The 23,238-nt window shown below is 58.6% G+C and overlaps 1 protein-coding gene across 1 annotated transcript in view; it reads left to right on the top strand.

The window, feature by feature from the left end:
* The first annotated feature begins 852 nt into the window (after positions 1-852).
* The window catches only part of LOC134154495 (adenylate cyclase type 10-like), a 28,399-nt gene continuing 6,013 nt past the window's right edge, over positions 853-23,238 (top strand). Inside the window, exons 1-27 of the mRNA XM_062601167.1 lie at positions 853-882; positions 1,173-1,274; positions 1,577-1,679; positions 2,265-2,364; positions 7,090-7,253; positions 7,773-7,877; positions 8,275-8,313; positions 8,846-8,989; positions 9,491-9,696; positions 10,143-10,239; positions 10,572-10,660; positions 11,175-11,366; positions 11,610-11,731; positions 11,980-12,056; positions 12,376-12,565; positions 13,367-13,419; positions 13,879-14,032; positions 14,811-15,003; positions 15,333-15,419; positions 15,852-16,135; positions 16,721-16,857; positions 18,578-18,703; positions 19,665-19,919; positions 20,637-20,981; positions 21,466-21,517; positions 22,487-22,709; positions 23,122-23,229. Of these exons, the coding sequence (XP_062457151.1) occupies positions 853-882; positions 1,173-1,274; positions 1,577-1,679; positions 2,265-2,364; positions 7,090-7,253; positions 7,773-7,877; positions 8,275-8,313; positions 8,846-8,989; positions 9,491-9,696; positions 10,143-10,239; positions 10,572-10,660; positions 11,175-11,366; positions 11,610-11,731; positions 11,980-12,056; positions 12,376-12,565; positions 13,367-13,419; positions 13,879-14,032; positions 14,811-15,003; positions 15,333-15,419; positions 15,852-16,135; positions 16,721-16,857; positions 18,578-18,703; positions 19,665-19,919; positions 20,637-20,981; positions 21,466-21,517; positions 22,487-22,709; positions 23,122-23,229 (3,777 nt within the window). The remainder of the gene's footprint in view (positions 883-1,172; positions 1,275-1,576; positions 1,680-2,264; positions 2,365-7,089; positions 7,254-7,772; positions 7,878-8,274; positions 8,314-8,845; positions 8,990-9,490; positions 9,697-10,142; positions 10,240-10,571; positions 10,661-11,174; positions 11,367-11,609; positions 11,732-11,979; positions 12,057-12,375; positions 12,566-13,366; positions 13,420-13,878; positions 14,033-14,810; positions 15,004-15,332; positions 15,420-15,851; positions 16,136-16,720; positions 16,858-18,577; positions 18,704-19,664; positions 19,920-20,636; positions 20,982-21,465; positions 21,518-22,486; positions 22,710-23,121; positions 23,230-23,238) is intronic.

Consider the following 23,238-nt stretch of genomic DNA (forward strand, 5'->3'; position numbering starts at 1 on the left):
GGGGGAGTCAAGGATATCAGTTATGTTGTAAGAAGGTTTTCTGCTCCTGACTGAAAAGGGAGGTTGTCCAGTAGGGTCGGTTACGGCTGGGCTTGGGAGCATAGCAGTGGAAAGGGAACGATTTTGTTGAAGAAACACCAAAGTATCCTTACTGTGTCTCCTGTTCTTTGGGAAAGGAAATGGAAAAGCAAGAAAACCCCTGCTTTCAGTGTCTGCTCCTGAAGCAGAAGTTTTCACAAGCCTTCCTCTTTGTCATATCTGATCTAAGAGTTTGACTCTTGCCTTCTGCTTTGTTTGGGAAGTGTGCAGCTGAGAATGGAAGAGCCAGTTGCTGAGTCCTGCTTGAGCAGCAGGTTCTTTCCTACTGTGTGTGTATGAGTTGCTTCCAAAGAGTGGCTCTGCAGCTGGCGGAGAGGCTTCTGCCACGCTTTGAAGATGTAAGGCTGGTGGGAGAGGCAGGGGCTCTCTGGCGTGTGGGTGCATCTGTAGACGTGGCTCTGGATGCTGTGTGTCCCTCTGCACGTGTGCCCACTGGCCAGTGTATTGGCACCTCCTGCCACAGTTGTGCTGCCTCTGCAGAGGCTTGTCCCCAGCTCCGAGCCCTGGCCAGGGAGGGGGACAGTTGTGCCTGCAGAAGACGAGGCCTCGCAAAGGAAAACCTTCTTCTCATGCCTGGCTCCTGCAGTCGTTGCTGAGGCCTCCGCTGCTCTCCTTCCTTCCTCACAGAGCTGCAGCACAGTGCGAGAGCTCTCCATGCTGCTCTTCAAGGACCTGATGGAGATTGTGGTGGGGAAGAACAAGCAGAGGATGAAGCAGCGCGTGCAGAGGAGCCTGGTCCCACTCTTCCTGCACATGAGCGAGCAGAACCAGAGAGCGGCCCAGGTATGGAGCAGTGCTTTGGGGAAGGGATGCTGACATGACCTGGGGGAGGCCTGAGCACCATGGCAGGGGCTGCTGACAAGTGTGCCTCTGAGTGCATGTGAGCGGGAGGTCCAATTTGCTGAGTGGCCAAGGAAAAGGCAGAGGTGCCGCTGCCTTCAGCAGGGAGGGGCAGCCCTGGTCCTAAGCCCCACTGTGGGCTGGGGCATGCTCCAAGGCTGGCCGAGATGAGGGGGAGGCAGGGTGTCTTGTCCTGGCTGTGGTGGCATCTGCCGGTCTCTGCTGCTCTGCAGGCCGCTCAGAAAGCCCTTGTCAGCGCTGCACAACTCCTCAAGTGGGAGGAGCTCAAGCAACTGGCCAGGACAGGGGAGACATGGAAGATTGGGGAGTACCTGGTAAGGACAAGGCCAAAGTCCCGGGGCCCTGACCGGACGAAGCCTGCCCCGCTGCCCAGTGTGCAGGGCACACAGCTGTGCCCCTCACCCACTGCTGCAGCCCAGAGCCCCGGCCGCCTCGGACTCTGCTCCAGGTCCCTCTGCCCTTGCTGTCCCCCCGGGATGCTGAAGGAGCCCCTGGCTTGGCTGTCCTTGTCAGAAGGCTTGGGGGGGATCTCAGAGGAGGCCGGTCGTGGGAGGAGGGTCAAGCCTGACTCCCCAGGGAGTCTCGGTGCCAACCCACGGCCTTGCGGTGTCTCCAGGTGCTGAGGGACAGGAGCAGAGCGGAGCAATACCTGCACCAGAGCCTGCCATACTTGGAGAAGCCTGAGGCATCCTTGCGGGAGGCATCCGTGAAGTTCCTTGGTGAGCCACTACCCCAGTCGCATCCCTGACCATGCAGGTGGGCTGAGAGGAGGTTCTGCAGTGCCTCACAGCATGCCTGCATCCTGCACCCCGGGGACCACACTGAGGCCAACCTTGCACAAGGGAAAGAGGATGAGTGGCTAGACTGGCAAGGCCCGGTGGGAGCTGTGCTGCTGGGGTCTTGGTGGGGAGTATGAGGGCTGACAGGAGGTGTTTGCCTAGGGCTCACGGGGCAGCAAATGAAGCAGAGGAAGGAGAAGGTGGAGCAGATCTGCAGTGGCGAGTGAGATCAGCTGTGGCAGGAGGCCCTGGCAGGGAGGAGGAGGGAGCCCAGGAAGGGAGCTTCAGTTGCTGGCCCTGCCATAAGCCAGGCAGGTGTGGTCTGCCTCTTTGGGGGAGAGGAGGTGAGTATTTGTGGGTCACCTGGGGTATTCCTGACCAGCAACTTGCAGCTGATCCTTTTGTCCCACGTGCTGCCTGCCCAGCCTGGGAAGGGCTGGGTGGGACGGGCCCTGTTTGGGCGGGATATCAGGGATGTCTGCAACTATGGGAGTCTGTTATGTGCTGTGATCTTTTCTGTCTCAGCCCTTCAGCCCCTGGAAGCTGATGCTGAACCCTCCGTCCGTTGCCTGGTGACACAGACCGTGCTGGACCTGAGAACTGCCCGGGAGCGGTCGCCACCAAGGTTCAGCTTTGGAGCACTGGGTCACTGGCTCCAGAGAGCATGGCAGAGGTGTCACCCTTCTGCCAGGAGGTGACTCTGTTTGAGCAGCACGGCCACAGCTGTGCCAATGCCGTGGGGCTGCACGCCGCAGACACGCAAGTGTGCTGGAAGGTCTGGGCCATGGCTGGTGTCTCCCGCAGCACAGGACAGCTCGACAGCTCTAAGCGCATCCTGTCCCATTAGTGTTCTACCACTTCTTCCCGTTGCTCTGCTTTCCTCAAAGATAAAGTCCTGTTTCTTCAGCCCATGTGTGTGTAATTTTTTTTGGAGAGAGAGAAAGGCAAGGGGGAAGAGGGCAGTTGCTCTGCTGGACCAGGAAACACAAGGGCAAGAGGGAGAAGCTCTGTAGCCTCTACAGACACCCGCTGTCCTCAGGCCTTGCATCTGCTGTGCAAGGGCCGGGCTGGTGTTTGCCATGCAGCTCTCTTTCTATCACCACTGCCCACCCTGCGCCGTCCCTGGGAATTGCTTCTTTCCTCTGCTCTCCCTCTTCCCCATGACTATGTGCTTCTGTTTTCCCTTGAAAGACCTCAAAAGCCAGGAGCCATCAGCTTTGATTCACTGGGGTGCCCCGTAATCCAGAGCTGCTGGCGCTGGGGCCGTGTGTGACCCAGTCCCTTTCAGCGAATTCAGTGCTGCAGAACAGTCCCTTCACTGTCAGCCAGCCATAGGAGCTGCTCAGGGACACGGAGCAGTTCAGTCCAGCTTCCCCAGGAGCAATCCCACCACGGCCCCTGCACACTGCAGGCTCACACCGGAAGCACCTGGGTGCTGTGGAACTGAGCACCGGGTTCTCTCTTGGCCGTCCAGCCGCACTGTTAGCTGTCGACCATCCTGTTCCTGGCTGAGGCCACCTGGTCTGTTGTGTACCTGCGGTCTGGCATGGCTCGACCGGAGAGGGAATGAAGCTTGAGAAGGATGAAAGCCAGTAAGACGCACAGCTCTGGTGTGCACTCAGACTCACCACGAGCTGGCCGGTGGACCCAGCAACCCATCCAGCAGCAGGGAGGCTCCCCGAGGCCAACAGCCAGGGAGAACCTTGATCATCTTGGTGCAGCTCCTCTGCTGGCACATCACAGCCATCCCCACTGTTTTCTGCTGCTTTGGGGGTTTCATCCCAATTTCCATCATTTTCCCTTTTTTCTGCCTCTTTATGCATTTTTCCATTGCTTTTGCCTCGTCTTCCAATATTTTCGACCCTTTCCACTGTTCCTCGCCGCTTCCTGCCGTTTTCCACAAATTGCTGAACTCACGGAGGTTACGGCTGAAGTACATAAAGATGGAAATCTTACCTCAACTTGGGACTGGGAATCTTGCACGATTCATGGAGAGAATACGGTCTTCTCTGGTTGGACTCGTTCGTTCATGATTGAGAGCCGTTGCAAACACCTGTTTCCCCTCTTCTGCTCTCCTCTGGTGCAAGTCCTGTTTGTGGAGACCTGGGCGATGGACTCCTACTTGCCTCCATTTCCTGCAGCTGCCTTGGGCTGTTTTCTGTTGCAGCTGGTGAGGTGTGGTGGTACCACCGGTGGTCTCCTTGGGTGAACATCTCCCCAGTCCTTTGCATTTGGAGAGGACGGTCATTGCTGGCAGCTGGTGGCAGGGAGAGCCCTGGGGTAGCGCAGGAGCTCTGCTGTCCCCAGCTCATCCTTTGGGATCAGCTCCATGGAGCAGCATCTCCTTCAGCCCAAGGATCTCAACGTCCCATCAAATGTCTTGGAAATGCATGTCTTTTCTTTCCTTTCTTCTCCCCTTTTTTTTTGGGGGGGGGGGGAAGGGGGGGAGGGAACTGGCTCATGTTGCCTCCAAGCTTCTTCTAGCAGCAGCCATGCCCACCAAGGGCTGTCAAGATGAAACCACACTCAACACGCTCACGGTCGCTGAGAGGAGGTCTCCGCTGATCTGCTCGTCTTCATCCCACTGCTTACATGCAAAAAAATCCCCTCGTTTAACTGCAATTTTAAATCCGATATGAAAACACTATAATGCAGCAAAGATTTGAGGAAGTTTCCATGACTCACGGTCCTTAGGATTTAGGAAAAGCACTGGTTTTAAGTGAGTAGAAGTGATTTATTCCCCCCCCTTTTTTTTTGTTCCCACCTGCTTCGAGCTTTCCACCAAAGACCAAACACGCGTCGCAGAACGAGCTTTCCCCCACGCTTAAAAAGCAGCCTCTCGCCTAGAGATCAATGTCACATTTTAGCATTTCGCTAAATCCCCTCTAGATTAAATTAAACCGCGCTCTCCAAAGGGGAAGCAGCCGCCGAGCCCTGCCGGCGGCGACTGAGAGGACGTTTCCCGGATGTGTTGGAAGGATAAAAATGATCCGTTCTCTTTTTGATCGTTGGAAGGTGCCAGTGAGGAGCAGCAAAAGTCAAGATTTCTATGTTTTTTTTTATTAAAGTTTTGTTGCTAGCGATAAGGTGCCTCTTGGCTGGGAGCACAAGAAGGACCCAGAGCAGCTTCTTGTTCCACAGTTTAAGCAATAGAAACTTGTTGCCGATTCAATATTTTATTTGACATGATCAACCAGATCCAGCCACGATTCTCAGTTCTACCACTGCCCCTTGGGGGACCCAGGCGTCCGGGTGCCCCTTCTCACCCCCCGCTCTCCCCCACACAGAGGGGACCCAGGCGTCCAGGGCTCCCATGCTGAACCCCCCCCAACCCCACTCCCCCGGGTGAGCGAGGGGCCCAGGCGTCCGAGGTGCCCAGGAGTCCAGGCAACGCAAGAAGCCCAGGACAACCCAATTCTCCAAGGGACTCAGGTGTCCGGGAGGGTCCCAGGCATCCGGGCATGCCGCCCCGCCCCTCCCCTGCACTCGTACAGAGGACCCAGGTGTCTGTGGCCAGCAGCGCCACACCCTCCCCCATCCCCACACCTCCTCAGACGCTGGGCCCCCCGCGAGGCTTCCAATAATTACTTTATTTTAACATCTTTAATTACAGACAGTAAAGTGGGGGCCAGGCCAGCAGGGCAGCTCCTGAGCCAGTGCCCCCTAGATGGTCCCCCCTGCCCCTCACTCCAATTGGTGGGGCGCCCCCCCCGCCCCCCCAGCGCCCCCCCCCAGCACCCCCCCCCAGAAGATGGGGAGGGAATAAATACAATCCAGCGTATTAAAAGCCATCGGGGGAGGGGAGACACCCGGGGGGGAGGGAAGGTGTCACCCCCAGGGGGTGTTGAGACCTCGAGGGGGTCGTGTCATCTCGGGGGGGGGGTCACATCATGCCCAGCTGCAGCAGGGTTTTGGCGTACATCATGGGTTGATGTTGGGGTGAGGCTGTGGGGGAGAGTGGCATTGGGTGCGGAGGGGGGGTAAATACCGCCCCCCCCCATGGCAAACAACCATCCCTGGGGCAAATAAACACCCAGATCTCCCTGTCCTAGGGGAAGGGGTAGAAATAGGCTGCTGCCCCCCACCCCGAGTGCTGCAGGTTTGGGGGGGCCTTCTGGAGGGTTGGGGGGCTACAAAGGGAGTTTTATGGGCCCTCCTGGGGGTGGTTGGGACCCTGGGGTAGGGGGGAGTTGCGAGATCCTGGGGGGTCTCCAGGGGTTTGGAGGGGGGCTCCTGGGAGGGTTTTGTTGTTCCAAAATCTGGGTTCTGTTACCCGGTGTGCAAGCAACCAACAGACACACAGGGTCGAGATATTTCTTTATTTCATTTCTGCGCAGAGATGGGGGCTAGGTGGTAAATCCACAAAGCTAGCACACCTTCTCCCCCTCTCATTCTTCATTTATACACACTTTCCAGGGAGTATTTTATACAAATCTTTCTATTGGTTACAATTTCACTACCTCAGGTAACCGCTCTGCGCTTGCGCTTTCACATTCTGGCCTTAGGCATGCAATCTCTGCAGGAGCTGGCCCCTAGAGCCCAGGGGCTCCCAGCTCGTGCCCTCTGCACGCACAGGGAGCTGGGATTCTTGAGTTTATTTACAAAAGAGAAACCAGGAAAAACAGAGCAGAAAACAAGCAAGTCGGAGCCGCCAGCTGTAATCTGCCTGGCTAGAGGCCAGCACCCAGCTGTGCATGCCGTGTTCAGCCTCTGCGGGACTGCGCCCTGTGGGCAAGGGCACCGCCTGCGAGGGTGTCAGCCTCAGCCCCGGCTCACCTTCCCGTAGGGTGCAGTGAGCCTTGGGCTGCCTGTGAGCTGGGGTGCCCAGCATGAGGGGGTGTTCCTGCGGCGTGGAAGCTTTACACAGCTCTCTCCCGCAGAGCAGGGGGCTGGAGCTGCCTCCTGCCGCGTCTTTCAGCTTTTTCTCCCCCTCTCTGATATGCCCGTCCGCTGTGCTGCTGGTGCAGCCCTGTCCATCTCCTCCTGGCCTCCGCCAGGAGCCCTGTGGCTGGAGGTTTGCTCTGTCCCCCACCCCCTGGAAAAGACCCACTTGCTCTTCACAACAGAACAACCTAGGACGCGCCCCACTGCGTGCTGCAGTTGCTAGGGCAGCGACGACGTGCAGAAGCTGTCCCTGTTAGCTGGCTCGCTTGTCTGATGACAGCACAGAGGCAATCGACGACGTGTGGCCGATGTCACTGCCGGCTGATTGTGACCTGCCCCTTGGTGGCAGGGGGCCAGCAGCCCCTCCCAAGGCCCCAGGCTATTGCGCAACCCTGCGTGGTGCTGTGCTAGCCTGCTCCCGGTTGGGCACGGTCGTCTTCTCCTGAGGTACCCTGTGTACCCCAAGGGCGCTGACGATGTCTTGTGCCTGGGAGAGAAGGTCCAAGCACTGCTCAGAACTCGGGGAAGTAGCTGCTTACGTCCCCGACCTCATTTTATCTGAGGACTTGAGGCACGAAGCCCGTTGCGTTCAGAATTTTCATGGAGTACTGCTCTTTGCGGACGTCTCAGGTGGGTCCAAGGCTTGTGAAGGGCGGGGGTTGAGAAGAAGTCAGAGACACGAGGCATTGGGACTTTCTGGACCTTTGGGAGCCCCGGTGCCACCTCTGGTGGAGACTGCATCAGAGGAGGCCTCTTTGCTGCTGCCATCTTCCACTTTGGGGGAAGTAGAGCTCAGAGGTGGCTGACGTCAGGAGGAACAAGGGGCTCCAAAAGAGGAGAGGCCTGCAAGAGGCCGGGAGTTGGCTAGTTGGGCTCAGCAGAGGTACCCAGTGCTAGGCACTCCTCCACGGGCTGCAAGAGCGCGTGGGCCAGGGGCCCCTGCTCCAGGCTGTGTGGTGTGGGAGAAGGCACGCTGCCGGGAGCAGTGGCCAATGCGAGAGTGGTGGTTTCTCTTGGGTGGTGCAGGCTCGTTGTCACAAGCCAGGTCAGGGCATGATGTAATGCGCACGCTCTCTGAGGTGGGAGCGTGAAGCTGGCGGCCATGTAGGCACCTGCTGATTCCTCTGTGCCTGTTTGTGCCTCTTTGAGGTTTCACTGCTCTGACAGAGAAGTTTAGCCAGAGCGTCAGCCTCGAGCGGGGTGCGGACGAGCTAACGCAAACGCTCAATGACTACATGGGTGACATTGTGGAGGGTAAGTGCCGTTCTGCAGGACTGTCTGGGACGGTGCCATGAGGCTGCTCTTTGGGAGAGCAGAGAGGTGCGCTAGGCAGCCTCCTTGTGCGTGCTGGGGGTTTCTGTGGGTGCTGAGGGCCACCGAGAGCAGCTGGGCTCTTGTGCTGGGGGACACTGGTGCTGAGAAATGGGTGTGTTATCTTCACTAGCTCCTTTGGGCAGTGCCCAGTACCATAGGCACCAGTGCTGTGGTGCCTGTGAGCAGTGTAGAGGCGGGGCTGGAGCTGTGCTTTCCTGAATGGTGCCCCACCAGGCACCACTGCCCCTGTGCTGCTCGGGCAGCAGAGTGGCTGCTTCTGTGGCTTGCTTGGAGAAGGTGCAGAGGTGACTCTTCTCTTGCTTTCTTTCGCCTGCAGAGCTGCTGGGCTTTGGAGGAGACATCTTGAAGTTTGCAGGTATGTCTTTCTAATTGAAACTTATCTCTGCTGCCACTGCAGAGGCGTGCCAGGGGAGAGGACAGAGTGAGCTGTGAGCTGGCAAAGCCCAGAGGGGAGGCTCTGTTGGCACGCAGGTGCTCCTGGGGAGCTGCCATCGCAGGCCCCAAGCGGGAAGCTGCAGTGGGACAGGGCTGGTGTGGAGGTGTTGGGGAGGCAGCCTGGGAGCTTGGGAGTTGAGGCAGCATGGTAGGAAGGAGGGGATGAGAGAGGCCTCTCATCTCTGCCCTGAGTGGGACCAGCTGCAGGGGTGCCCGTGTTCCTGTAGCCACACTGTGCACCTTCATCCTCTGTGGGCATGGCTGCTGTTGTAGCTGGCCTGGGGGAGGGGAAGGCATCCCTGTGCCCAGAGAGCTGTAGCTGAGGAGGAGGCCTTCCGACGAGTGCCTCTTCCTCAGCACGCCTGCCGGTTCCTGCTGTCCGTGCAGGGGGGTGCAGCTCAGGGAGCGTCAGGTCTCACGAGAGCCTTCCCCTGTTCCCCTGCTTTCTGCAGGGGATGCTGTACTGGTGCTGTGGAGAGTGAGGGAAACACAGCTGAGAGACACCATCAGCCTGGTGCTGCAGTGCTGCCGGCAAATCCAGGAGAAGTACAGCGTCCGTGACACAGACGTGGGTCTGAAGCTCCGACTGAAGATAGGTATGGGGTGTGCTGGATAAGCTGTGCCGTGTGTGGCTCCATGGCCCTGTGCAGGGCCACAGGCTGCTTTTCCGCCTGGGGGAGAGGTGGTGATCCCTCGTGGGGCCAGGGAAACCTTCTGCCTGGAAGGCTGTTGTGTGCTCTCAGGCAGCCGCTTACAAGCTGCCTGCACGCACCCTGAGCAGATGGCCAGCAAAGGTGCTGGTGTGCTGGGCCTCTGGGGTGCTGTGGCTGTGAAGACATGTCAGTGTCAGCTTCACGTGCCTCTTTCTAGGCACCCGTTTCAGGCCCCTCTGTTGGCAGGCCCCACTTTGTACCCCCTCCCCATCGACACTCCAGCTGGACTCCGTAATGAAGGACGGGTGCCTCCAGCTGAAGCAGCTGAGAGCAGGAGCCTGTCTCCAGGGTTGAGCTTGGAACGGAGCCTGTGGAGAGTTGCCGCTGCGGGAGGCTGCGGAGGTGCAAGTGCTCTGCGCCTCAGTCGTGCTTGTCTCTCCCCAGGGATCTCTGCAGGGCACATGTCGCTGCTGACTGTGGGAGACCGCAAGGAGCAGCACTTCCTGATCCTTGGCAAGGCCGTGGGTGAGGTCTGGCAGGCGCAAAACCTTGCAAGTGCAAGTGATATTATCCTGTCAGCCAGCTGCTGGGAGCTCTGTAACCAGAGCCAGGTGAAGAGCAAGAGAGTGAAAGGCCAAGGAGCTGTGAAGGTGGGTGAGATGGCCTCTAGAGCTGTTTGGGGCACCTGGAGCTGGGGGTGAGGGAGGAAGGTGTGCGAAGGCTGAGGAGATGGGCGTTGTGGGGGTCGTAGCTGTAAAGCGGAGGTGGAGAGCTGTAGCTGTTGCCCTTCCAGCTGAGGGTTAGCTGTGGATTGTGCTTGCTGGGTTTGCAGTGGGGTCAGGAGGGAGTGTCAGGGTTTGGCCCTGCTGGGGTCGTGGCGGTGTTCTGTAGACGTCGGGGTGCGTGGCTGATGGCTGCACAGCTCGTGTGCTGCTGATGCCAGCGTTTGTCCCGGTGCAAATCCAGCAAGGTGGCTTTGCTACACGGAGATCTCCTCTTCTCTGGGAAGCGAGGGCGGGATGGAGGGAGGGTAGGACGCGTGCCCTGGGACTCCTGGGGAGGCTGATGGCAGTGCTTCTGCTGCGTGTGCCTCCAGGTTACAGGCGTGCAGCGGATGTCTGTGTCGGAACGCGAAGAACTTTTCTCCAAGTTCACACGAGCCCAGCTGAACTGCCGTTCTCCTGAAATGCCAGGTGAGTGCTCCGGCTTTGCCTTGTTCTGTGCCAGCCCAGAAAGATGGGGACTGGCTTGCGGAGGGGCTGCTGGGGCCTGGCCTCTGCCCTCTCCCCCTTGCAGTTAGTTAGTGGTTGTGCTTGGGGCGCAGCTGCGCTGCAGCAGAGGCACTGGCTGCTTCCTGCTGCTTCCAGGGGACTGCTGTGGCTGAGCACCTGCAAGAGGAACACACGGGCAAAGGGCAGAGGACCTTGCTCCCCGAGTTGCAGTGCCAGCCCCTGCTTTGCGAGGCCCCCGTAGCCAGGCTCGTAGCGCCCTGCTGCCAGTGACCGCGTGTATTTTCCTTGCGTAGGCGTCCTGAGGCCTGCGGTTACCTTGGCCCCTCATCGTGCTCAGGGGAAGGTGCTGAGGAAGTACATCCCAGCCAGTGTCCTGCGCAAGGTATGGCCACGAGTGCTGGGAGGTGCCTTTTGGGGGAGAGGGAGGGGAGAAGGAGATGTGTGTTGCAGAGCGGCAGTTCTCCAGACAGCAGGTAAGGCAAAGAAAATGCCCCCGTATGCAAAAACCTGGGAAAGGAGTGCTGCAGGGGCCAGAAACCTGCCGACTGTGCGCTCCTGCAGAGAGCGCCGGGGGTGAGGGCGGGGTGGATTGCCCTCTGCATTTTCCACTGGTGTTGTTCTGGCCATGGCCCCGGGGTAAGAGAGAGATGCCTCCGGAGCGGTGACAGCGTTGCTGAGGGTGGCCCCTTGTGTCCATCCATGCCCAGTGCCGCATTGCACTGTTGCGTATCTGCCTCGCGCAGGCTGACGCCTGCTTTGCGCTGCGAGGAGGCTTTCTGCATTCCTCTGAGAGCGCCCGCTGCTGCCGCTCTGTGCGCTCTGCCTTGGTATCTGCTGCAGGCAGGAAGCGCCCAGGGCGAGCTGGCTGGTGGAGGTGGCCCGCTGCTGTCTTCCAGATTGACGACAGACAGCCCCTGGCGTGCCTATCCGAGCTGCGGCCGGTCACCTGCCTCTTTGTGAAGCTGCAGTTTGCTGCCAAGGTCAACCTAACGCAAATCTGCAAGGCTATCCAGGACAGCAGTGTGCTGATTTCGGAGATCCTCCGTCCTCACAAGGGCGAAATCAACAAAATCTCCATGTTTGATAAGGTGAGCGTGGAGGAGCAGTGCCCCCGCGCACGAGGGCGAGGGTGGTGGTGGAGAGGAGGGAAGCGGCTCTGTCTCTCGCACGGTGGGGAGAGAGGAAGCAGCTCTGCCTCGGCGTTGGGAGCGGTACCCTGTGTTCTGGGGTTGCCCTGAAGCTCTGCTGCGGTCGGCGGAGGCTGGAGTCTCAGGGCGGGAAGGGTTTGGTGCAGGCGTTGCGGCAAGGTGTGCTGTCTCTGTCCTCGGCAGGGCTGCACGCTGCTGTGTGTGTTTGGCCTCCCTGGAGGAAAGCTGCCCTGCGAGAGCGTTTGCGCCTTGGAAAGCGCGATTAAAATCTCCACCGCCTGCTCCGGCAGGCTGGGGAAAATCGAGTGAGTGGGGAGGCGTGCTGCCCGGGACGGCCTGGGGCGGGGGGTGCGGAGGGGTGCCAGAGCGCCTGGCTGCTCTGCACACGCAGCCCGCTCAAGCTGGCGTGTCCGCTGCCGGGCTCTGCTGGTCCCCGAGGCCTGTGCTGCCGGGGCAGACGGCAGAGCGCGGGGACGTGGGGAAGGGGCGGCGGTGGGCAGGCAGGACTGCGCACGGGCGCTGCTGAGTCCCTGCTGCTCTGCCTGCGCCTCAGGGCAGTGTCCGTGGGGGTCACCAGCGGGACGGCGTTCTGCGGAGTCGTCGGCCACCGCGTCAGGCACGAGTACACAGGTACGAGGTGTCCGTCTGCGGAGCGGGTGCCCGGGCCGCGTCTCTGAAGGGAAGAGGCAGAGTGTCGGGGAAGAAGCTGTGGGCCCTGGGCGCCGGGCCAGGACGAGGGCTTGGCCTGCGGCAGCACGTCGGGACTGGCGGAGGCGGGGCGGGTCCTGCCGTACGACGGGGGACGGGCTGTGAGCCTCCTTGTTGCTCTCGCTCGTGCTCAGCAGGGTTTTGTGCTGGCCTGTGCTGCAGGGGATGCAGCCGGCAGCCTGGAAGGGTGGTGCGGGTTGCTCTCCTGAGGACGTCAACGCGTGCTCTCTCTCTGTGGCAGTCATGGGCCAGAAGGTGAACCTGGCTGCCCGGCTGATGGAGCACTACCCGGGGCTGGTGTCCTGCGATGCGGCGACCTACGCAGCATCCCGGCTGCCCCGGTCCTACTTCAAGGAGCTGCCGAAGGCCCAGATGAAGGGGGTTGGCGATCCTGGCACTGTCTATCAGTACCTGGGGATGTCGCAGAAGCTGTGAGTGTGCTCTTTGAGCAGGCTGCTGGGGGCGTGGAGGCACACAGGGTGCAGCCTTGGGGAAAAAGAGGAGCTGTGCAGAAAGAGGCCAAGCTGCTGCCCTCCCCAGGCCTCCCACCACTGTGGCTGAGAAGAGGGAAAGCCATAGCACGGCCGTGCTTTTTGCCTGTTCACCTTGGTGCCTGTTGCTGTTGAGAGAGTGGGAGTGATGGCGTAGGGGTGGAGAGGGCTCTCGGGAGTCCGTAGGCCCAGAGGGGCCTGTCAGCCCCTGCCCAGAGGGCCTGCAACTCTGCTTTCTGCCCTGTGCTTGCTTGCTGGCATGCAAGTGCAATGCAGTGGCAATTGTGACCCACCCAGGGGGTATTATCTCGGCTGCTTCTGAGCAGGAAGCTCTTGGAAAGCACTTTGGTCCGTGCTGGTCCCCTGGGCAAGTGTGGGTGGCCAGGCCTGTCTTCTTGCTCGCTTGCTGGTGAAACTGGAGCTGTTCCTCTGGGCCAGGCTTGTAGGTTCTCTTTGGATGATGTTTTGGCCTCTGTTGCTTGCACGTTGATAGCGTGTGCTGTGCCAGTGTGGGCAGAAGCCCTTGGACTTCCATGTGCTGGAAGTTTTCCCTGTGCTTGTTTGGTGTTTGCACTCTCTGCTGAATGAGCGTGAACTTTGGTGGTGGGAGCGTGGCCAGGCTGCCATTATGCTCAAAAGAGGAGCGGGTAGGCAAGAGTGTGTCCTCAGCTGCACGCATGACTCTCTGTCCTCCAGCTTCTGCCTCCTTCACTGACTTTTGTTTTTCTCTCCCCCTGCTAGCATATTTGGCCTGGATCTTATGGAGGAGAGGTCAGAGTACGGCCCCTTGCTCGGTAGGTGAATGCCTTGCTCTTGTGTATGCCCATTTCTTGCCCTTGGGTACCTGCTAGTACCAGCCTGGGAATGGAGATGCTTTTGCAAGGGATGGTGTTGCCTGCAGTGGCCATCAGGTTTAGGCTCATAGCTCGTTCGTAAGGTTGGAGTTGGGCCAGAAGTGGAGGTGGGAATCAGAGTGAGACGCCTAGTGCTTCCTGCCTTCCTGCACCATTAGCGTGTCAGGAGCTTTCAAGAAAGCAGTTGCTCCCAGGCTCCAGCAGGAAGGTGGGGCTGTGAGTGCCCTAAGGCAGGCCTAGCTGCAGAATTGTAGCTCTTAGGGTGGGAAGGAGCCCTGGGTGCGGGCAGGCTCGCAGGTGCGGTGGAGGGAAGGTGCAGTGGCAGCAAGAGGGGAGGCTGCCCAAGGTTGTTGGCTTTTGAGCTCGCTGCAGCAGCTTGCTTTTTGTCTGCCTTCACAGGTCGCGAGGAGGAGATTGCCCTCTTTGAAAGTGCCTTGAAAGCCTACAGGACTTGTCACGAAAGCAGCATCCTAGCATTTGAGGGTGTGCTTGGCTCTGGAAAGAGCCATTTACTCACTGAGCTGGCATTTTTAGGCCAGGCTGCTGGCCACAGGTGAGTGTTTTGGAGCGCTACGTGTGGGACACTTCCCTTGCCCATCCACTGATGTTCGTGGCATCCTTGAGCCCCTCTGCTAGTGCTGCTGGCCGTTGGCCTGCAGCATCCCTGAAAAGCCTCCTGGAGCCGCTGGTATGGAGCAGCTGTACGCTCTCCTACTACGTCTCGCGGGAGCTGGAAGTGGCTTGTGGAGCCAGGGCTGTTGCTCTTGCAAACTTAGGCCAGGCAGCAAGGTCTGGCAAGAGCCCAAGCTGCGTGCTTTTCATGCACCTGGAGAGTAAGGAGAAGAAAGATGCTGGGGGAGGCGGGAGTGGTGTGGTGGAGCTGCCAGAGAAAGGCTGCTTGCCCTTGGGCTTTATCCCCAAAGGCCCCTGGGGTGGCCAAGGCTTTCCGTAGTATAGGAGGCAGATGGCAAAGCTGTGGCATTCAAACACAAAGGCCCAACTTGCTCAGTCCTTGCTTCTTCAGCTGGCAAGTTGCTGAGCAGGGGGAGGTGCTGAGAGCTGTGGAGACACCGGGTGTGGTGGTGGCTCTCCCAGGGGCTTGGCAGCAATTGCCCCTCTGTGGCTTTTCCTTGTAAGACGCGGGAAAAGCTTGGCCCTCTGTGAAGCACTTGGAGGTGTGCGGAAGAAGAATCCGTCTGGGGCTGTGTGTCCAGAGCTCCCTTGCAGACAGCCCTGGATGACGTGCCTCTTCTCTGACAGTTTTGCCTTGGAAGTCTGCAGCTCTTTGCGTTGCTCTCTGAATCTCGGTCCCTTTTGCTTTTGCGTGGCAGGGTGGTGGCTGTGGAACTGACAGAGCTAAACCTGAAGCAGGTCTACTCTGCCCTCCGTATGGTGCTGGCCATGGCCCTGGGCCTGCAGGCATGTCAATCGTGCAGTGCCAGACAGCTTGTGCTGCAGGCAAAGCTCCAAGGGCTGATGGCAGAGAGCAGCTACTGCCTCCTCAACGACATCTTCCTCGTTAAGGTGAGAGCAAAGCCCTCTCTGGCCCTGGCAAAGGGCTGCTTGTGAGCTTTAGTAGTTTGGAGGCTCTGGTGGGGAGTCGCTTGGCTGCCTGGAGGGAAGAGCAGGGGCATATAGCGCAGGCTTCTGTTCCTGAGCGCGGTGGGCAAAAGGCACTGAAGAGCAGCTTGGAGATGGGGCTGATGACCTGTGTTGTCTCCTTGCAGCTGTGTTGGGGAGAGGGCTGATGGTGAGGCCAGGAGAGGCATTTTGCTGGGTTGGTGTTGTGTGGTGGGTAGGTGTGCTGCAAGCCCTGGAAGGCTGTTTCTCTATGACTGTGCTTTTCTGGGCAGTTTCCCCTCTCGACGGCAGTTTCCCAGATGAGTGGCACTCAAAGGCAAATGGAGCTGGAGTTGGTTTTGAAGAAAGTGCTCCAGAAGGTGAGCTCTTCTCTCCCTTGGGGGTCAGAGAAAGACACCAATGCCACAGGCGGAGGCTTCAGGAGGAGAGTGGTGGGAGCTGGCGGGAGGACGATGTACCTGAGTCCTTACCCTTCATAGCCCAAGCACCCCTGCCCATAGCCCCGATACCTTTCCTCCCATAAAGTTGGTGGGAACGTGCTTGGGAGGAGCAACAAGGTTCTTTCTTCTGTCCTACTTTGCACCAGAGGCCTTAAAGTCTCAGAGAAAGTGCAAGCCAGTAAGATTCTGAATGCCTAAGTAGCTGGGGAGAGGAAAGAGGCTTCAGAGCATTCTCTCCGTCTCTCTCTCTCCCTCTCTGTCTGGAGAGGGAGAGAAAGAGGCCAAAGTTGCTGCTATGGAGGCTACTTGAGAACCCATCAGAATCCCCCCAGAGCAAGCTGTTTGTTTCAGACTGTTGAAGAAGATGGCGTTGTATTTGTCATCGACAACGCCCACTGCATCGACTCTCCCTCCTGGAGTCTTATGTGGAGCGTGCTCAGGGATGTCTCGATCCTCATGGTGATGAGCTTCACTGCCAGTCACTGCAGAAGACAGAGGCTTTGCCAAGCTGCCGTAGACATCCTGAAGCTGCCAAAAACCAGTTGTGTTCGTCTGGGAGAGCTGAAGCCTTCCGCTGTAGTGCAGAAAGCCTGCCAGGCGCTTGGAGTTGTCAGCCTGCCCCAGGATCTAGAGACGTAAGTCACAGGCAGGGCCTGTGAGCTCTTGCTGAGGGCTTGAAGCTGTGCAGAGAGGCAAAGGGAATGAAGCCCTAGAAAAGGCAGTGCAGAGCTTCTAGAAGGGCCAGTGCCTCTAGCCAGTGGGACATACTGACAGTCGTGAGCTGCGAGTGGGCAGCTGCCTAGGCACAGAGCACAGGAGGTGTCCAGCCTCCTGTGTTGCACCGGAAGGCAGGAAGGAAGTGGTCCTGCACGCTGGCATGGCTCAGGGGTGGCAAAGGCATTAGTCTGCGTGGTGAGGCTTTGAGGGGTGATTCACTGGGGCAAAGGTTCTCACTGGTGCCGGAAAGTATCTAGGCTGTTGGGGACACGAAGGACAAGGCTTGCTTGGGGCTCTATCTGCACTGCTTTTCCCGAGGATTCCAGCAAAGGCTGTATCTTCCGGGTGACTCAGGCACCAAAGCCCGTGGGAGTCGTGGCCCTTTCAGAAGTGAGGTGGAGCTGTGGTGAAGACGTTGGTTTCTGTGCTCTGCCCAAGTGGCTCAGCACCCACCTGACCTGCCTTTGCCTGTGTCAGTGAGTGCTGGATGTGCTCCTTTGCAGGTTGCTGACACAAAGAAGCTACGGCATCCCCTATTACTGTGAGGAACTGTTGCGCTACCTTCTTGGCCATGACATGCTCTTGTTCCACCCACTGGGGAAGGTTGGGAAACGAGAGGACAAGTGGGAGAGCCTCTTCAGTAAGCACCTTTGCGGTCGATTGCCTAGTTGCTGTGGTGCATTTTCCCCAGCGCATTCTTGCCCGAGGCTTCCCCTGTGAACTTGGCACTGTCAGCTCTTGCAGCCATAGAGATCGTGGTGTGGATCAGGTGTGGGTTTGTACAGGCCTTGCTGCTGGGACAGCCAAAGCCGAGGCAGGGGAGTTCTGGTGTCTTTGAGAGGACAAGTAAGGGTGCCATGGCAGCCAATTTCAAAGGAGGAGCAGAGCTGCTGCCTGCACTCAGATGAGTGCTGGTCTTGTCGTGAACTCATAGGAACACAGGTGCTTCTTCTGGGCCAGTGTGGTGAGTCCTGTGGCTGGAATGTTCCTTGTGCACAGCCACAGGGCTGGATTGAGTCCGTCAGTGACACATGGTGCCAGGTGCTGTAAGGCCTGCTAGGGGTGAATGCTGAAGGGTTGAGGTTGGAGGGAGCTGAGGGATGTTGGGTGGGAGGCATTTAGAGGACCAGACAGAGGGCCTGAAGAGTTGAGTGCGTTAGCGAAAACACTTGAGGGCAAGGGAAGGCAAATGGATGCCTGGAGTCCACAATGCCTGGTCTGCTGCTTCAAGGAGAGCTCCTGCTGGGATCAGGCTCTTCTCTATATGGGTATACGGCATTGGTGCACTTTATGTTCCTGCCGCACACCGTGTTTGTTGGTTAGAAGAAACTTCTTCATCAGCAGGTGGTCTGAGGACTCTGGCTTTTGTGAGCCCCTGCCGTCCTTATCCTCTGCCTGATAGGCCAAAGCGTAGTTTGAAGCCTGCCTGAAGGGGTGGGAAAGAGCAATTACTGTCCCTGAGCACAGCTGCTTACGAAGCTCCGTGTGCGGGGCGAGGGCAGGCAGGCGCAGAGCAGCCTGACCGCAGGCTGGCTTTGGGCACGCTCTGGCTAAAGAGAGAGAGAGATTAAACACAAGACCCCGGCTAGGCACAAAGCGGGGCATGCTGCTTCTGCCTCTAGCATGCCCCACGCGGGTGGATTTTCATGGGGACGTTGGAGGTGCTGCTGTGTGACCTGTGGAAAATCCCTTCTCTGGCCCTTTGAGTCGCTGCCCAAATTCTTGGGATGCCCTGGACAACTCTGCTCTCTAGCCGATGTAGGCGTGTTATTTAAGAGGCATTAGAATGTGCATGTATTTCCCTGGGCAAAAGGCAAAGAAGGTCACTTGCAAAGAAGTCTGACATCAAACCCAGCAGAGGCGAGGCACAGGCCTTGGGAACTTGAATGCCAAAGTGTGAAAGCCCCCAAAGGTGCTACTAAGTGAAGGCGGCAGTGGTAACACGACCTAGGGATGAATGCCAACCAGCTTGCCATGGCTCTGGCAGCAGCCCTGAGTGACCCCCGATTTTGCATTTGCACTGGCAAGCTGCCTGCCTCTGGGATGACGGCAACACTGCTGCCTTCTGTATTGAGGCATTGCCTCCCCAGTCAGGAGGTCTGGAGCCTTTGACTTGGGAGTGTTTGGGGAAACTGCCTGGCAACAGCTAATGTTAGGGAAGGGCTATGAAACAAAGGTATGCAAGGGAAGTGCTTTGCTCGTCTTAGCGAGCATGTTTGGTGCAGGCCAAGTGCATCAGCCCACCTGAGGCAGGCCTTCTTCCAGCTGAGGTGGATTTTGTAGTGTTTGCAAGCAGGAAGTCATGACATGAATTGTCTCCCTTTGCTAATCGCTTTCCCCTGCTCCCTTGTGCCGCTCAGCTTCTGTGACGGAGGCTTCAACCACCGCAGCAGCACGGAGCTCCAGCGCGGGGAAGGACCGCAGGGTGTGCACCATGAGGCCGGATGTGACCCTGCAGAACACTGTACTTCCCCCTACATTGAAAGGTGAGGGGCTGAGCTGCGCTGCGGCAGCTGGCAGCAGTGCTGGGTGCCATTGCCAGGGCATGAGCTGGAGAGTGTGGGCCTCGGTGTGCTGCAGAGTTGAGCCTCTCCCGTCTGGGACTCTGCTGGGCAGGTTGCTTTGGTGCCGTGGGATTGTCCACAGAGAAACCTGCATGTTGTCTGCTCTGAGTGGGGTGGGGTGGGCAGGGGGCAGAGAAAGGAAGGTATTGGGAGCAGACTGTTCTCAGCAAGAGAAAATGCATTTCCAGGGGATATTTGTCATGGCTCCGACTGAGCTTTGAACTAGGCTTCGCACCTCATTGTTCTGTGTGTAATTTCTCCTGCTCGTGCGGGCCTCAAGGCACTGAAGCCCAACCAAATCCGTCTTGCGAATCTCTCTGCCTGTTGTTTTCTGGGCTGGCCCAGAAATCGCCCCATTTCTAGGGGGTGCTGGATGGGAAGCTGTGAATGAGCATGGCTGCCCTCGAGCCGAGCCCTGGCCGAATGCGGGTGGCAGAAATGTCCCCCGTGCCCAAGTGTTCTTCTTGAAGGAGCTGCTTTGTCCAAGAAGGGGAAAGTCTTGTGTGACCAAGGGAAATGCGGGGTTGTGGGGAGCTCTGAGCTGGCCTCGGCAGTGCAGGAAAAGCTCTCTGTCTGTGTGCCCTGTGCACATAAATAGAGCGCAGAGCTGGCAAGCTGCATGCCCGGACATATGCATGTGCTGGATGCTGCCCTGCTCATCCGTGGTGGGGGAGCGTTCGTCTGAGCATCTCTGCTTTCCCGCATCCTTGCTTCCTGGGGGTCAAGCAGGAGCAGAGGCATCTTGAAGACATGTGCCCTGGGTTGCAGTTGTCCAAGGGGCTGGGTCCCTAGGGAAGAATCTACCCTCTCGAGTGTTGCAGCTAATGCAGCCTGTGATGGTGGGGAGTGGGCAAGGGAGAGACGTGTGGCTTGCTTTTGGCAGGGATTGCGCTGGCTGAGCTGGACAGCATGAAGCCCTCGGAGCAGATGGTTCTGAAGTGTGCAGCCATCCTAGGGCCGCTGTTTAGCACGGAGCTGCTGTTCCACATCCTTCCCGGGTGGAGCAGGGCCAAGCTGAACAAGGCGCTGAATGCCCTGGTGAGATGCAACATCCTCAAGTGGCTGAATGCTGCCAAGGGGGCAGAAGAGAGCAGTGTTCCCACCGAGGGGTCAGGCACCTCTCTGGAGGAGGAGAGCGGTAAGAGGTGGTAAGGGGAGCCTGGGAGCACTGCAGGCTGCTGCTGCCGCTGTCTGTGTCCCTGCTGGGGCTCCCCAGAGAATGCCCCCTGCCCGGAGGAGGTGTGTAATGCTCATGGCACCCCGGGGAGTTAGGGATGGGTTGTTAAAAGCTCTGACAAGTCCATTTCCGAGGAGCCTGTGCTTTGTGCTTTGTGCTGGAGGGCAATATTGCAGTGAGGTGCTCCGAGTCCCTCTGCTGCCCTGCCTGCAAGCGCGGCTCATAGCCCATGTAGGAGAGGGAGTACGAAAGCCCGGACCTGCTGACCCAGCCTCCCGCTGTGTGCAGATGAGGGATTTAGTGTGCGTTGATCTTTATTGTCCCCTAGCGCCGGGGGAGCGTGGGAGGCTGGGAGTGTCTTGCAGAGTGGGCAGAAAGAGCTGGCTGTGTCTTGCTTCTGTGGCTGGCAGCATCCCCAGCTGCCGCCTGGGGCGCAGCTGCACAGCCTGTTGGCAGGGAGAGCAGGCCAGCAGCCCGTTGCGCTGGCCGTGCTAGTGTGAGGAAGGCAAGGTGGGCCCTTTTGCTGTCTGGCCCGGAGGCTCTGAGTGCAGGAGCGCTGGTTTCCTGCCAAGGGCCCACGCCAAGGCCTGTCTTTCATGGTGCAGCTATGGCTTGCGTGAGCTCTGGCCCCAGCTCCGGCCCCAGCTCTGGCTGATGGGAAGCCCCGTTGCCTTTCAGATGCCCAGAAGTCATCCGTGGAGGAGAGCAAGCAGAGGGCGAGGCTGGAGTCTGGCGTGCTGGCCTTTTGCGCCCCGCTGCTGCAGGAGGCTGCATATGAGCTGTGGCCAAAGGGACAGAGGGTGGCCCTGCACCACAAGTGTACGGCCTTCCTGGAGAGGCACGCGCACAAGTGCCAGTGCTGCGGGGGAGGCGACTTTGTTGCCTTCCACCGCTTGGCCATCGGCAGCATGCAGGAGGCCGAGAGCTGTGAAGAGCATGGCAGCGACTGCTCCTGGCGCAACTGGGAGGCCTCCCTGGCGACCAGCGAGGAGATGAAGTTGGACGAGCTCCCCGCCTCTACGGGTATGCTGTGTGCCCTGCTCTGGAGCCTGGGTCCTGCCCACTCCTACTGCACACTTGTTTCACGCAAGCGTGGGGATGCTTCCAGTGCAAGGCGGATAATGTTGTAGGACTAGTTCATTTCTCCACTGAGCACAGCTCCACAATGAGAGCGATGATGTGTCCACAGCGTAGCGCCTTTCTCCCCTTGCGTGTCCACCTGCATTTTCCCGGAATTACGGGAGGGCAGCCCATCCCCCGGCAGAAGTGCACGCGTGGCTCAGCAGGCTGAGGTGTATTAGCTAGTGTGTCTAGTACACTTGGTGACGCTAGGTTAAATCTGGAGTTGAGCCCCACAGTGAAGGCAGATGTCAGGGAAGGAGCTGGAGAGGGAGCTGCCGCCAGTGCCTTTGGCTCTGCTCTTCCTCCCTTGGTGCTACAGAATGGCAAGAAGCAGCTCTACGGCATGTGCAGTGAGGAGGTGTTTAATGCCATGCTTTCTTTGCAGATGCTTCAAGTGGTGTACCGAAAGAGAAGAGCTTCTTGGAGGAGATTTTTCGGTGAGGAGCCAAGATTTTGAAGATGATTTTTGGGGGCAGTGGGGTGAGGGTGTGCAGAGGAGATAAGCGGAGTTCCCCGCTTGGGCTGCCCGTTGTGAGTCTAGCATTGGCGAGATCAGGCCTGTGAGAGGCAGCTGGGTTGAGATGGCCATGGGGATGCGTATCTTTGGGGAAGCCATTGGGATCCCAGTGCTGATGGTGATTTGGAGGGGAGCAGCCCTGGCTTTCTAGCTGTTAGAGAGCAGTGTTGCAAGCTGTGCAGGGGCAAAGCAGCCCCTGGAGGCAGGGTGGCTTGTGGAAGGGGACAGAAATGCCAGCTGGTCTCCCTGCCTGCCTAAAAGAGCAGTGCTCCTCCAGAGCCAGGGCAGCAAAGGCGCCAAAAGGACCAGTGCTCCTGCTGCTTTGTTACAACTGTGGCCAACGGAATGGCTTGCCATTGCTGAAAAGGGGAGCTGTTGCTTCTCATGCCGGTTCTGCCCTGCCTGAGGCCCCAGGGCTCCTCAGAGTGCCCAGCATTTACTGGTCAATGTGCCCACAGTGTCAGGGAACAAATCTTGCCAAAGCGTGCTGTGTGAGTGAGTTGTCCTGGCTTTGCTTGCCATGCAGGGAGAGCCAAAGGTCTTGAGGGAGGAGAGAAGGCGAGAGCGGAAGGGAGGAAGGAGCACAGGGGGAAGTCATAGCAATGATGGGGGGCTGCAGCCTGCTCCGGAGTCAGTGGTGTCAGTTGTAAGCTGGGAGGGCCCAGGGAACTCTGGCTGCAGGTAACTGTTGTGTGGGGTAGAAAGAAGGACTGAGCGAGCTCCCTCAGCACGCCTGGGAAGGCTGTGCAACCCACAGCTCCCGTGCGGTGCCTTCGTGCGTGTGGCCTCGTGCTGTGCTAGAACCTGTCTTTAACGTACGCTGAAGGAGCGGTGTTGGTGACGCTGGTGTGTGCTTTGGTGTCTTCTTTCTCCGTGATCTTGTCTCCAGAGCAGCAAAGCGGTTTCTGGCTAAGACCGAATGGATGCCCAAGGTGCCCAGCAAGACCCAGTGGACGCAGGGTGTGGAGTGTTCCTGCAGCTGCAAGGCCATTGTGGACTTGGTGCTTGTGCCCTTGGCTCAGCACTACATGGCAGTGGGCAATGAAGCCAGAGCCTTTTATTATCTGCTGGAGGGTGCGGCTGCCTACTTGCACGTCTCCGACAACTACCTGGTGAGTTGCCGTGCTTGCCAGAGCCCACTGCCCGTGGAGTCCTCTCAAGTGCCTTGCCCTGGGCAAGCCCATTTCCCCACTGCAATAGGGCCTGCCTGGGGGCCTGCCTTTGTGGGGACTCAGGGATGAATTGGTGGGAGGTAGACCCAGTGTTTGCCTCCTGTTTGCCTCTCCTGTGGCAAGAGAGACAGGGCTGTGGAGCAGCCCCTTGGTGCAAGGTGCACCTCCCAGGAGGTGGTGCAAAGGAGTGCTTGTGTGCGTGGTGTGAGAGGCAGCGTGACTGTCCTTGGGTGGGCATCACCAGGGGCAGATGCAGGCCTCCTCAGCAAGATGCTGGAGGCACCTGGGAGTGCTGGGGCTGAGGACAGGCTTGGCAGCGATGCTCAGCTGCTCTCTGTGTGCTTGTTCAAAGGCCTTCCGGAACCTGCAGAAAGCAGAAGTGCTGAGGACCTTGGTGGCTAAGAAGGGAAACGCGCTTGCTTGCTTTGAAGAAGCCACTTTGCTGAGCCTCAAAGGAGAGGTAAGGTGA

Source organism: Rhea pennata, unplaced genomic scaffold (genome assembly GCF_028389875.1).
Source record: "Rhea pennata isolate bPtePen1 unplaced genomic scaffold, bPtePen1.pri scaffold_32, whole genome shotgun sequence".
Taxonomy (NCBI): domain Eukaryota; kingdom Metazoa; phylum Chordata; class Aves; order Rheiformes; family Rheidae; genus Rhea; species Rhea pennata.